The following is a 14,796-nucleotide window of genomic DNA, read 5'->3' as shown; positions in this document are numbered from 1 at the left end:
AGGTTTTCCATAAATTATATGAGAATTCTGTACCAAGCTTTTAAAAAATTTATTGGTTAGCACAAAATAACAACAGCAGCAACAACAGGAAGCCACAAGTAACTTCGAGATTTCTCCCAGTGTGATGGAGGGTGACACACACTGTATCCAAGTAACAGTCAAGATAAGTAAATAAATAAGGTGACTCCAACAGCAGAGTGAAAGGCAGAGAACCAACCAGGTCTGAACTACACAAATCCTTATAGGTCTCAGATGTCACTGAATGTGATTCCCCATTTTGATCATGAACGGACCTATCACACGAACAAAGTGGTTTCCTTACTACCTTTCACAGGGCAAAGTCTATTTCCTAGATTTTTGTACAGTTGCCATGTGGATGAAACTCACTGCTGTGGTGACACCTTGTGACCAAGCTCCTCAATTACACAGACACTTGCAGAAACAGATGCTTGCTATATCTACAGGAAACTTGGCATTTTGATCCAAACTTCTGTATTCCACACCCTTGCTTTCCTTAGAGGGTACCTTATAAATATCAGCCTGGCAAACATCATCTTACATGTCCATATATTTATTTCCATGATGGCTTTCAACTCACATATACTGTAACTCCAAGCAGTGCTCTGCATCACTGGTAATTATGGATAGAGTAGCTTTTTTCCAGGATTGACCTGGTCATCAAATCAAAATTCTAACAGAGGTTATGAATTTATTAAATTAAACAAAACAAAACAAAACCAACTGACCAATAGAAAGAAAAAAACCCACCCAGACCCACTGAAATAATTTTCTTCAGAAGAGCCAATCTCTAAACCGCAGGAAATGCAAAGAACATTAATGCCACCAAATAATTAGTAATTAATAAACATACATTAGTAAAAATGACTGATTTAAGCCTTAGCCACAGCACTGGTGATAACTACCTTCCCAGAGCCAAAGCTCAGCAGGGTCAGGAAAATCTTAGCTTAGTTCAAAGAAAACCTACAACACTAGTTCATATTAGCTGACCTTTTTTGAGCCAGTCCTAACTTGATGTGCATTGCACTGGGAGAGGAGGTGAAATGTCAGCACAAATTATGTATTTGGGACAAGAAAAATGAATTGTTTTTGCAGGCTGTAAGAGGGAAGGGGAACTGAGTGAGAACTGAACTGCATGGCTCTGCAGCAGCCATGCTCCCTCCAACATGGGCTGCTTTGTAAGTCCAGTCTACCCCCTGCCTGACAGCCAAGGAGCAGGAGAGGACAGATGGCAAGGACCTGAGAATGAACTGGTGTGCAAGGAAGGCTGTTTAAGGTGGTGCAAGGTGAATGGGAAGAACAAAGGAAACAAGAAAGCAGAGAAAGGCAAAGAGAGTTTGCTCTTTTCTGCAGCTCATCAGTTGCAAGAAGTAACAGATTCTACACAGGCAACTTCCAAGTCTCATTACCTTGACCTCTCACACAGTTGACTAAACAGGGCTTTTTCCTGCGCTGTTTGCACAACTCATGCACAGCGCTGATCTACTCCAAGGAAGCTGTATTTACGTGTTTTGTGAAAACAGACGAATGCTGGTGATTGATTCTGTCTACAGTACAGCCTGGAGAGGGGAAAGCTCTAAGGAAACCTTGCTGCACCTTTTCACTACTTAAAGGGGGATTACAAGAAAGATGGGGTCAGACATTTTAACAGAGCCTGGGACATGGAGTAATGGTTTTAAAGTGAAGGACAGCTGGCTGCGATTAGATACAAGGAAGAAATTTTTCACAATGAGACACTAGAATGGATTGCCCAGAGAGGTGGTGGATGCCCCGTCCCTGGAAACATTTAATGTCAGGTTGGATGGAGCTCTGAGTAACCTGGTCTAGTGGAAGATGTCCCTGCTGACTGCAGAGGGGCTGGACTAGATGGCCTGTAAAAGTCCCTTCCAATGCAAGCTGTTCATAATTCTGTGATAATTGACATTTCATTTATCACAACTATTTACTAGCTTTACAGGGAGAGCTGTGTGCAAAGTACTCATCTTGAAGACTTTGTTTTGATCAACAAGAAGTATCTTAACATTTTAAAATATTTATTACATTTCTTCAGTTAATGAAAAAATGAAACTCTTAATGCTTTATTTTTTTCTTTATGATTAATGGCCAAATCACCCTCAAGTCTTACATGTGAGCTATGAGCTCTTCACGTCCTTTCTTTATTGAAAGATCTGAATACTCGGTCCACACAGTTAGGCTCCTCACTTCCACTAACCCTCATTTCCAAACACAGGGAAAGGAAGGCAGTTACATCTCCAGGGTGCAGTCCTGATTTACTTCAGAGTCAGCGGAAGGCACCTCTTTCACCGAGTTGAGATGTCCTCTGACACTTCCATACAGATCCTTTCTGTACCAAGTTAAGTCAAAAGCAACAGTTACTTATATTTGATTAAAGGCTACATCAACAAGAGACTACCCCAGAAGACAGACTAATTAACTTTTCTGCATATTTTCTCTCAAAAACCCTTGCAACATAATCTCTAGTGATGCCAGATAATTAGGTTTATTTGGATAAAAAAAGCAAATACGTTATGTCCGAGGCTTACCACTAAGCAGTTCAATCCAATTTTGTACTGTTTCAGGAGGCTGGGTCTCTTTTATGTGTTTCAGAGCTTCATCAAGCAAAACATCCCCTGTAGGAGCATCTGACTTGCAAATCACCTAAGAATGAACAAAACACAGTCAGTATTTTGACATAATTCATATATGACAAACATACTCACCATACTCACCTGTTACGAAAAGCGGAAGAATTTTTTTGAAAATAAGGAACTCTCTCTTAAGAATATGCAACTTTGAAAACGCAAACCTTTGTTGTTAAAAAAAATATCTGTGGCTTTAATTCAAAATACATTAAGTCTGAGGTTATCTGTAATTTAAATTAACCTTAATGGGCTAAAATTATAGTATTATGAACAAACTTAAAACCTAATTTTTTAGGGAAAATAACTCACTTATCCAGTCAGGTCTTTTGCTACCTCCCCAAAACAAAGTATGCTACACTAAATTAGTCTCTGAATACTATCTATTTTACTGCTTCAAGTCAATTTATTTAAAATACTGAGTTAAACAATAAGGTTGCATCAAAAAAAAAAAAAGCAGTGAAAAAGCACAAAAGGTACAATATATTAATGGATAAAAATAGGTTCATAACAACATCTGCAAGTTTTGCAGCTCTGAAGAACACACTGCCAGGTAACAATGTTTCATTTAATAACAGTTAAACCACACATATTAGGGAAAATACATACGTACTAATAAACCCCTAACATGCAAGAATAAATGCAATTCCATTTAAGCTTGTTATTTAATAACCTCTAAAATGATTTGAGTTCTTCACTCAGGAAAGCATGACAAAAAATTTATTCAGAGTAACATAATAAAACTTAAGAATTTGATTAACTGCTTGTTCACCAATATAAGTAGTTATAGAAACCATGTACAAATACAATTCTTTTCCTGGATAGAAAATCAGAGCATCAAATGAAAACTTACAGATTAAATTAGCTCGAGTCAGTATGTTTAAATAAAATCTTTATTTACAGAAGAACTAATACAGTTGTTAATAATAGTAATAGTAGTTGTAGTTATTATTGTACCTGGCAATTTAAATAGTTTTACAAGATAGCACTTTATAAGCATCAGGTAAAAGGTAGCAGGCGATTGACAGAAAAATAAATTCATCAACACAATTCCACATATATACACACATATATATATATATATACACACACACCTATGAAAAGCAGGAAGTGAAAGCTCTTATTTTTCCTGACACTTCAGAGTAATCAGAAAGGTGTTCTGAAAATGTCCTCCTGAAATATATCCCAAGTTTTTTTCCGTTCCATAGTTCTAATAATCCTTACTACAAACAATAGAGTCAATGCATTTTCGTAAGACCTGTGATAACACTGAAATGAGCTGCAATGAGCTGATGTCCTACCATTGGGGTTAAAGTTAACTTCAAAAGATGATCCCCAGCTGGTGTGCAAAAGTGTACAAAACCTACAAGATTAAATTAAAATTGCTCAAGAGATCTTCGTGAGTACCTAGCAGGTCATAGCTGGAATGGTATTCAGATGGTCTATATAAAGCACAGAAACTAAGATTTTCATAATAAATCGGCAAGAATGAACCAGTGCAAAATGCCAGGCTAAAAATAACAAAGTATATTTAGATCTAGAAAGTGAGATATTTTTAAAAAGAGGGTAAAAAAGCCAGTAGTGTAAGGTGCTTTGAGAGATATAGAAGATACCAGCTTAGTCTAGAAATACAGAAAACTTCAACAGGCAAATTAAAACACTCAGGGAGCTGCTGAACTGCATTCAGTACAGAATTTTAAGACTAAACATCTACCAGAGAAGGACTCACTATCTGTTACTCCATCAGGATTAGATGGTCTCTTGAGATACTGCCCAGGTCTCCATTTTGGGGAGATCACTCCAACATGAACTTCAGATATTTGGTCTTAAGAACACATCTGCACTTTAATCCAGACAATCCCTATTTGAAACTAAACACACAACAATACCTATTTATCTTTCTGATTTACAAGCTTTCACAGCATCACTCAAAATCTTTATTAACCCATATAATTATATTACAACTTTCAGCTTTGTATCAAGATCCTAAATTTTTGCAAGTGCCTGTTCTTTCATTATATAGGAGCATACTTCAAAATGAGATTCTAAGTTGCTAGATTGCAGCTACTAATAGTCACCTCTCAGATACTGCTTTAATAATTAGCCTAAACACACCCAACTTACTCATCTTCCTTTCTTTTAAAAACTGACATTCACACAGTATTTTAGTTTCTTTCAAGTGCCCCATGTTTAGTTTCACAGTAACCTCAGTCACACAGGATCGCTCCAGCCTGCTGCAGTTGGTACACGGTACTCACCATCCCACCTTAGCAGGCAAGATGCAAGATGGGAAATCATCTTTTTAACCTGATTTATTATTAAAAACAAACAGAGCAAACCTCACTGAAGAGATTACAAATGCTTTTAAGTTTAGGATATAAGTAAAGAGATTTAAGTTTAGGAAATAGCTTTCCTTGCTTATTTGTGCTTAAAATACTTTTTTCTACCACTGCAAAGAAGTCTAAGAATCTAGCATGAATACAACACAGCACAACAGTACCAGCCTAAACATACAGGCGTTTAGAGGAAAGGAGCACAGAGGCCTCAATTCAACTCAGCAAGGATCCATAAGCTCTTGTGAAGCCACAGTGCACAGTGACTTTGTTCCCAAGTTTACCTGTCTCTCCAGCCAGCAATACCACACTATTTTTCCACTTCTCTGCTATACTGAATATCCACAGCACTGTTTCTTCAGTCAAGATTATATTTTCCTTCAAATAAGCGTATGTTGGTTCACACTTCCATAATATTTCTCTCCCACTCCCCAGCACATGGAGACAGGCAACAGCAGAAGCCCAGCCACCTCTGAATCTTCACAGATCGGCTCTTCCTTGAAGGACTTAGTGATTGAATGCTTCTTGGCTAATGCTCTTCAGAGTGGGAAATCAGGTGGCTTTGGGATCGCATCAGCTGAATCACCACAGAAGATTTAACACTCACAATGGGGACTTTTCTCCTCTCTTTAACAGAGGGACTAAGGTAGCGAAGATCCTGGTTCTTCAGAGATGCTGGTCCTTAGCCTGATGGCAAAATAATTTTCTTCATTCCCATTTTTCCATGATTGATCAGGTACTAGATTTGCCTGATACTCATCTACTAAGGAAATTTCAATTATACAGAATATTTAATTTGCATTTTTCACAATGCAGCTCTGCAACTAAGCAAAGCTGAAGATTAAGCACTTCTTGAGCTGATTTTTAAGTAAAAATTCACTCATGCATGAATTGCTCAGTATTGTAAGCAAAAAAATACTGAAGTAAATCTGAGAAGGATTTGTTGGGATTCCTTTTGCTTTTAATAATTCTATCAATTTGGTTTGCTCTCTGAGGCTGTAAGGCAATGTAGAGTACCATCTTTATTCTCAATAACCACTTGCAAACCTCAACATTCATTTACTTGTTTCTAATATCGATCCCAGTAGACAGAACTCCAAAATGATGCAACGATTACATACTCTTAAGCCAAATTTACAAGGATGTTGCAATGTGTAACACATCATATCCACTTACAAAGTTTCACTAACGTCCATCAAATCCTTGTCTACTCTTTTCTCAGTCTCATTTGACTCTCTATGGCCTTCAACCATGGATTAATGCATCTTGATCCATTCTGAAGTGCAAAATATTATCACAGAGATCAACCTGATTTAAGGCTTTAAGTAAAAATCATTGTAGCTATTGTTTTTTAAGTTAATTATATGATCAAAGCCACAGTTAGCTGGTTATAAATCTCCGCTACTGCCTAAAAAACTACCTGAAAAAGTTCTACCCCCTTCCTGTCCTCACCTTACCTTACTTGTGCCCCACCAGATTACAAGATCAAGAGAGTGGTTCATGTAAAAACTAAACTGATCTAAGTAAATTAGTTTTCAGCTACCAAATCACAACCCTGGATGTATTAGACAGCTCTTCCCAATTATTAGACACAGTATTTATTTCACAGCCAAAGCTAAGGGGGTGGGGAGCAATGCCTGCAGAAGCATGACAAGGAGGACACTTGACAGAGTAGAGACACTTAAATCTGGCCAACTCAGGAACAAGACTGAAATTTAGCGTTAATGGAAAACTTCAAATAAGGTGCCACAACATGAGTCATTAACAAGAATGATTTCTAAATTGATGGACGTGGTGTAGTTAGGGATTTTGTTTGCAGGAAAGTACTTAAGCAGAAAACAACCTCCATTTAAATTTTAAATTAATGCCTATTTTTATAGAACCCTCCTGGCCCGAAAACAGAAAAGTATCTCAAATGCCTTACAACAGCAGAAAAAGAAAACCTCTAAATTGAGTAGCTTTTAGATGACCTTAAACAAACACATCTACACAATCCCAAAACCACATGATAAAATTTAACAATAAACACCCGACCACAAACAAAGAAAAACCAAACACAACCCACACCAATAATTCTGCTTGTATTTTTTAGTGGAGACACACAGAGGTTATTTTTCCACTTTCCGAAAAAGCCCAGCAACCTCACAGTTAATATTCCAAGTAGACAGAGCTGACAAGGTTTTCACAGAATGAAAATAACTCCTGACTGAATGCCTAAGACGAACACTACTGAATGCCTAAGAAGCCAAAAGCTCTGGAGGAAAAAAAAAGTGCGAACTAATCAATGCTGAATATGCTTAAATGAGGCTAAAAGAAGTAAGGGGCTGCTTGTCAGAACAGAGGTTCGATTTTTCTGAAGTGAAGGATGCTGGAAGGAGGTTGGGGAATTCACAAGCTTTCCTTAAAATTTAGCAAATATTGACAGGGAAATGTGCCATAAGAGAATTTATTTGTGGTGGACAGACAACATTTGACCAGGTTTTCAATAAGCTTATTGTACAAGTATCCTCTATTGCTGATGAAGTAAAAATTCTTCCAAGAGTGTGACTTTGCACATTTTGTACAAATGAAAAATTCAGTGGTTAAAGTAAAAAATAAAGGCCTCAAATCTTCAGCCTAATTCTATAAAGGACCTTAGACATGTGGCCATCTTGAAGGTCAGAGAGCATAACCAATTTTAACAAACCAGCCTCATGCATGAACTAGATAGATCTGTATTCTCATGGGCCCCAAATAAAAGGATGGTTTCCTTCCCATGTACTGCAAGCACAAACTGCAGCATTGTGTACACCAGAAGTAAACTGGTGGCTTGCAGGACACATCTGGCATCTGGCAGTTATCCATTCCTTTTAGCCTCAGCCCACATCCCACTGGCATTGCAAAAGCCAGTTCCTTTGGCAGATTACAGCTGGTGCCACTGGCAGTAACTGCTGCCACTGCATCCTGGCCAGAGCCACTGCCAACGGTTGGTGCAAGGCTCCCAACAGTACCAGCAAAACATCCAAAGAACAAACAGAACAAGTACCAGAGATCTTCCAAGGCACTTCATCTCACGACTGAAACACTTTTTACCTTTGCACATCCACTTTATGTCATTACTCAGAATCATCACATAAAGAAAAAAAACCCCATTCCTTTTCTTAGAAGCAGTTGTAATTTACAGCTCCTATATTGTGTGGAGCATGACAAGTAAAGGTGATCATTTTCCTGCACTTACCTTTCTTGTTAGCAGACTTTTGCGCCTCATTCCACAGGCCTCCAGCTGGAGACGCCCCCGCAATGCCAATTCAATTAACATACAGCCACGCAACCCCGAGGAGATGCAATCGTTCCAGAACGATGTGTAACCCTGTGAAGAATGGAAGACAGTAAGATATGTCCATCTCCGTCTGAAAGTGAACAGAAAAAAGGCCTTGCCACATTCTCTAAGCAGTTCTCCTGCTTTCATACTTTTGAAGTGGCATCACTAGTCACTATCATTCCTGCCCTGAAAACATGAAAGAGAAACAGTATCGTCCTCTATTAGTTTTGACACTCAGTCTCTGCCTTTTGAAGAACGGGGAATCCTCAGGAAAATGATACAGAGTGAAAGCAGGATACACCAAGAATGGTGAGGTATAAAGTGTAGTTTTATACATAGTCAAAATAAACATACGACATTTTTAAGACATCAAGCTTTTGGCATTGCTGACATCACACAGCCTTCTGAGTGACTGAGAAACATTAACATGATTTTACATGCATAAACAGCATGGCACTGATAAAGCAATAATAACCTGAAAACGGATATTAAGTTAACTATGGAGTATACTGGAAAACACGAATGTGGCAATCAGCACAAATCACAGAACAGATTATTTTGACTCAGACATTGTAAACTAAAAGACAAAAGCTTTCAAAAATATTTGGAACAGCTACCATTTTGCCATTTAAATCCTTTGAAAACATATATTTTTACAGCTTGAAGCATCTAGCTCTTATACAAACTGCAAAGCTGCAAACCACATTTATTTTACAAACCACACCACACCTACCATGATTTATCTCTATTTCTGCATTGATAGCTGTCTGCTTAAATGGCAGAACAGATCACTTGACCCAACACATTTACTCATCAGTATCTAGAAACACAACTATTGGCTTCTGTACTCCATTGTTCAAAAGTTAGGATCAAAAAAACCTTACAAAAAGAATTCTCTTTTATCTATGGAGTAGCCAGTGTTCTTGCATACTTTAAAATGTTTGAGTATCTAAGACAAAGCAAAATCATTGAGAAATATTCCGTCTTTTGAGAAATGTCCGCAGAAATGTTTGATATGATTCATAAAGATCTTTCTAAATTCCTCTAATGAAGCACTTCTGAAAATACTGACTTTGGGATACTTTACAGAAAGGTGCTCTACACAGGACAAGGCAGGGTGGAAGAGAGCTCTGCTTCTCATAAATTTGTCTTAACCAATAACCAAGACTAGCTTAAATCAAGAGCAAGTCAATTTTACTCTTTTTGCAGACAAAAGCTGCCAATATATAAAGATACAATGCCCATATCCTAAGTCCACTAAATTTAAAAACCAGTCTCTAACTAACGCCATCAAGTACAGATTTCCAGGAATGTGAGACTATTTGCTTCAATTTTGCACTTAGCTATTTTCAAGAGCTGTGTTATATAGATGACCAATACTTCCAAAAAGTCTACAAAAGCCCTGAATCTCTAAGGCAATTACCAAAATAGGTCCCATATATTTATTTAAAACACCATAAATATAAGTTTGGAAAGGCATTTGAGAAGTTATCTAATCAGCCTTCTACTCTAGAGTTGACACTTTGCAAGTATCAGCTACTCTTAGAATGCCATTCGGTAGTTAGGATTATGGTTGGCACCAGCTTTTCTTTGTCAAATAACAGACATGATAAGGTTCAGTATTTGCTTGAGCAGGAAGAGATATGACTACCATATTCTATCTCCAATCAGTCTCTTTACATAATAATTTCTGAAGTCAGACAATATATACACAAACTAAAAATCTACTGCACAAGCTCACAGGCACAATGTATTTGCACTTCTTTATATTCACAGAAAGTTCCATATTATTACACAAACAATTAAAGTGCTGATGCTTTTTCCCCTTCTCAGTAATGAAAGCTGAATTTATTTTTTATATTACTATTTTTCAGTGAAGTGACATTAACTACACCACTCCCAGCACCAATTACCAGATGTAAATTCCTCTGTTCCAGTAGTTAACATGGATGGCCATAGGCTGAGGATTGCAGAGAAATAAGGGCTCCTAAGATAATTCAGGTCGAAAGTGACCACTGGAGTCTCTAGTCCAACCTCCTGCTGCAAGCAGACTCAGTTACAAAGTCAGGTCAAATTGCTCAGGGTTCTATTCAAGCATGTCTCAAAAACCTCCAAGGAGGGAGACTGCACACCCACCTAACAGCTTTTAACCAAGTGATCCTGAAAGACAGCTCAAAAAGATTATATCCTTCATAAATGGAGCTGCTTGCTCTGGTGGGTCAGAAGACATTAAAATCATGAGACTGTGCACTGTGTCACAATCTTCTTGTTTTTTTTCTGCCCCCCAGGCTCAGAGTTCATAGGCAATCCTCTAGAGAAGGAATATTATATTTCCATACACAGAAAGTGCACAGCTATTAACAGTTAAGAAAGAGATTCTTTTCAATCCATTAAACTGATCTTTCCTGATTATTCAGGTAGATGAACTAGCTGATTTTGACACCTACTGCAAAGATACCAGACAATCGAAGGAACCTTCACAGAATATTGGTTTAGCACACAACAGTCTAACTAAATCATCCTTTAAATTAACTCAAACTTCCTGGAGTAACTAAAACTGAACGGAAGACACTTATCTTCGACACTCCAAACACCCTCTTGAGACCTACTTTAAATGGCATACAGCATAACTAGAAAAGGTGCACAGAAGAGAAACAAAGGGGTGGACATTAATAATATACAGAGAGGTGGAATGGCAATATAGAATAATACACTATTTATAAAGGAAACAAGGGCTAAAAGGTGATAAACAAAGCTAGCTGATCGGTTAGGAGTCAGTAGCCAACTTCTTTTCTGTTTTTCCATTAAGTTGTTTTAACAGGAAGGCAAAAGTTTTTTAACAATCCTTTAAAAAACAAGATTAATAATGAAGTTTGACAGACAGCAATGGATCTGTAAACCACATGTGGACCAGGATGAAGTCAATGTACACTGGGGGAATTGTCATCCTGAGCCCACCCTCTCCCTGAATGTGCACTGGCCACTGCTCATTACAGCACATGGGAATGAGACAGGCAAATGGTTCTAAAAACTGTTCAGTTATTCCAAATTCCTAGCAGTCTGAAAACCCTTGACTGAAGATCAAACACCACTATTTAGAAATGCAACTAACTGCACTATTTAATGCTCTTAAACAGCACTAATTTTCTCACAAATACAACACCAAGTATTTTTACATCACCTGTCCTCCTGCAAGTCTTATAGTTTTATAAACTTTCTAACTCAAAGAAATACTTATTTCATTAAAGTTGCTAAGCAGCAGGGGGGAAGACATACAAAGCAGGAGATTATTTTTATCTGACAGCAATCACACTAGAATAGCACTTTAAGCTATGAATAGCTTGCAAGACAAAATTTTAAATCTACAATGACTCAAAGATCAAAAAACTGTTTACAACTGTCATGTTTATTTACACAAACACAGCACAAAAGCATTTTTCATCAGATGTGACCTAGAAACTTTCAGCTAAAAACTAGTTTTGCTAGACAAGCATAAAGGGAAATAAGAATAAAGTTTACACCAAATACTTGTTACCATATTAACTTTGAAAGCTCAGACTTTCCACCCAGGTATGGCAAAGCAAAGACCTAAGATTCTCTTTCCACTTTAAGAATAAGTTATTCAAAATCCATGTTCATTAGGCCATTTCTTTCCCACCAGCTATGGGATTTATTCACTTTCTCTTATTCCCTTCCCTTTTACCTGACTTCCAGCTCACACAGGTATTCCTGTTCAGTTATTCATTAATCACCTGAAACTCCCTATTAAATAGTCCATTGTATAACAAAGGCCAATTACGTAAACTACCCTACTTTCCACTTCCTGCTTCTACTTAGTCTCTTTAGAGCCACAAATTTACTTGAGAGATTTTAAAATTCAAAAGGTTGTTTGTAAATTTTTTTTTTCTTTAAAAGGCTAACACCTTATCTCTGATCCAACAGGGCACTGCAGCCATGACCACTGTAACTTCACAAGTATGTCAAAAAATCAGTGTGAGAAGACTAACGTGATCAGATGTGCCTGAAGGTATTTGGTGCCAAGTATGTTAGTGACTTCTACATAATAAAGGCTGCTTTAAGACTTGCAAAAAACTTCAAAATCATTTCACTTAAGCACGAAACAGCCGGACTTCACAGAGCAGTGACTCACCGTTACATCTCACATTGCTACTACTCAGCTTCCAGGCTTACTGTCACACTAGCTCTATTTGAAACAAACAAACAAAAAATAACTAAAAAAATCTAACAAACAGAAAGACCACACTGAACGAACATCACTATTTTCTGTATCCCAAGTGCAATTTAGAGGTACCCAGCAGTAACAGTGCAAAAAATGCAATTAAGTTGTAGATGTAATTTTACGTTTATACATACAGAGAAGTAACCCCTAATGGATTGCAAAGTTGAATAAAAAAAAAAAGGGGAAAAAAACCCAACAACTTTCTAAATAAAATATAGAACAAAAGACTCACAAAAGACAGGGTAACCTTTTACTCAAGAATACTTTGTTTCATATGTCAGAGTTGCTAACAGTTGCTCTTCCCACTACAGAAATACACATTCTCTCTCCACTTCTTCAGTTAACTCAGAATAGGTGAACAGCAGTTCTACTACACCTGGCACAGACAAGAAAGGAGAAGGCAGAGTAAAAAAATCCATTAAAATTACCTCAGATTCAAGAGAAAGGAAAGAAAAATGCTTGCAGAGTTACAGCCCTGAGGCGTCAAAATACAAACACGGTAATATAAATAAATATGATGTGTTTAACTCACATGGTTAAGGGCACCTGTTTACAGAACACAGACTGTAGCTGCCAATGCATTATAATCCAAAGAGTCTCAAGCTACTGCAATTACTCTGCAGACCACAGAGCCATTGCAAATGGCAATCAGCTTCATGCATCTTTTAAAAAAGCATCATAAACTCATGTAATGGTCTGCAAAGATAACTCATGGGTTACAGCTGCCTACTCACCAAAAAATTTCAGTGTTTTTTTATTTTAGCACAACAGGCCCCTCAGGCCCATCCTGAGATCCACACAGACTCATATTCAGTATCACAGGTCAGTGTTAGGTCAAAGTTTTGGCCGACTCAGACTCAATTTACATTTATGAAGAACCACAACAGAAGTTTCTCTGGGATAATGCACATAACACTGCCCAGTCTATGCTTCACTTAGTAAAAGCCTTTTCATTTTACATTCAAACTTAATAGTACTCCTTAGACCCTCACCTAGCAACCTCTACTTAAACATAAAACTAAAACATCCATGGTAAACAAATAAACCGAACAACTGAAGGGAACCTTCTAAAGGAGAAACATCATTGCAGCTACCCAAACCCCTGAATTCCTGTTCTCAGGAAATTCCAAATTTTTCTTTTATGAAAGACACAAAAAAAGGACTTTGAAATTTGGTAAATTTCTGAAACTTTGTGTACAGACAAATAAATAAAATGTTGGTTAAACTCTTTCCAGACATGGCAGCTCAATCAGAAGGGAAGATGGCCAACTAACAGAAAGCAGAAATGAACAATTACAGCTTCTGAGGAGTTCAGAAGTCCCAGCTCCAAGGTATTACACCTTACAGTCTAGTCAGAAGACATCAAATCCTTAGTTTCAGGGTTTATCAGCTAGGAGGTACAATCCAGGTTCAAGAAAGCTTTCACATTAGCAAACAGTAAATTCTGAATTTACAGCTACCCTGTTCTCTATCAGAATAGTATTTCAGACAAAAAAAATGCAACAAGTTCTACCTGGATGATGAAAGATAAGAAAAATTAGACTTCCCAAACTCACTGGAGTTTGCTGTTACTTTCATTACTTCTGCATAGATGGCCTTCAAACATTCTGTTGAGCAATATAAAAGCTCTGAGACACAAGAGCTACTGGTTTGTTTATATACAAACAAGTGTTGAGCTTTCCCAAACAGGGGTTTCTTCCTTGCTATCTATTCTTTCCAACATATGGCAGACTATTTTCATGGTATGTTCTCTGAGATCACAGATGACAAACATACTGGAAAATATCCCATGCTTGCTGGGATCAGGGGAAGTTACTGAGGACAATTATCTCCAGGTCCACTTAGGGACCCTCACCAAATACACACGCCAGAATAATAAATATACAGTTTGGAGACACATAGAACACACGACGTTCAGTTCTACTCCTCAGATGAGGATAAGAGGAAACAGTTGTCAAGACATGTAAGTCTGAGATACACTAACTAAAATGGAATTTGAACTAGGAAAAAAAAACTTTTCAAAGTCAGTTCAGGTCATCTGTAGGACTGGACAAGGTAAATTGAGTTATCAGCTGGTATAAATTTTATATGAGCTGCTTTTCATGTTGAATAGCACAGTTAGCAAAGAGTCTACCTACATCTAGCATTTACACAGCAGTGTCATGGAGGGAAAATGTACCTGCATGCTCACTGTGTGTAGTTAATTCTGAGAAAGACTCATGTTCTATACATACATAAACTCAGATTTCTTTTCTTAGAGGCACT

General features: G+C 37.5%; 1 protein-coding gene across 1 annotated transcript in view; it reads right to left on the bottom strand.

Moving 5' to 3' along the window:
• The window catches only part of GOLPH3 (golgi phosphoprotein 3), a 32,841-nt gene that overhangs the window by 4,719 nt on the left and 13,326 nt on the right, over nucleotides 1-14,796 (bottom strand). The window contains exons 2-3 of the mRNA XM_042028563.1: nucleotides 8,208-8,339; nucleotides 2,562-2,676 (exon numbers count right to left, since the gene is read on the bottom strand). Of these exons, the coding sequence (XP_041884497.1) occupies nucleotides 2,562-2,676; nucleotides 8,208-8,339 (247 nt within the window). The remainder of the gene's footprint in view (nucleotides 1-2,561; nucleotides 2,677-8,207; nucleotides 8,340-14,796) is intronic.

The sequence above is a fragment of the Corvus kubaryi genome, unplaced genomic scaffold, assembly GCF_017639235.1.
Source record: "Corvus kubaryi isolate FWS band 111438036 unplaced genomic scaffold, C.kubaryi_AGA036_p1.0 37308, whole genome shotgun sequence".
Classification (NCBI taxonomy): domain Eukaryota; kingdom Metazoa; phylum Chordata; class Aves; order Passeriformes; family Corvidae; genus Corvus; species Corvus kubaryi.
This window is presented reverse-complemented; position numbering and strand designations above follow the sequence as displayed.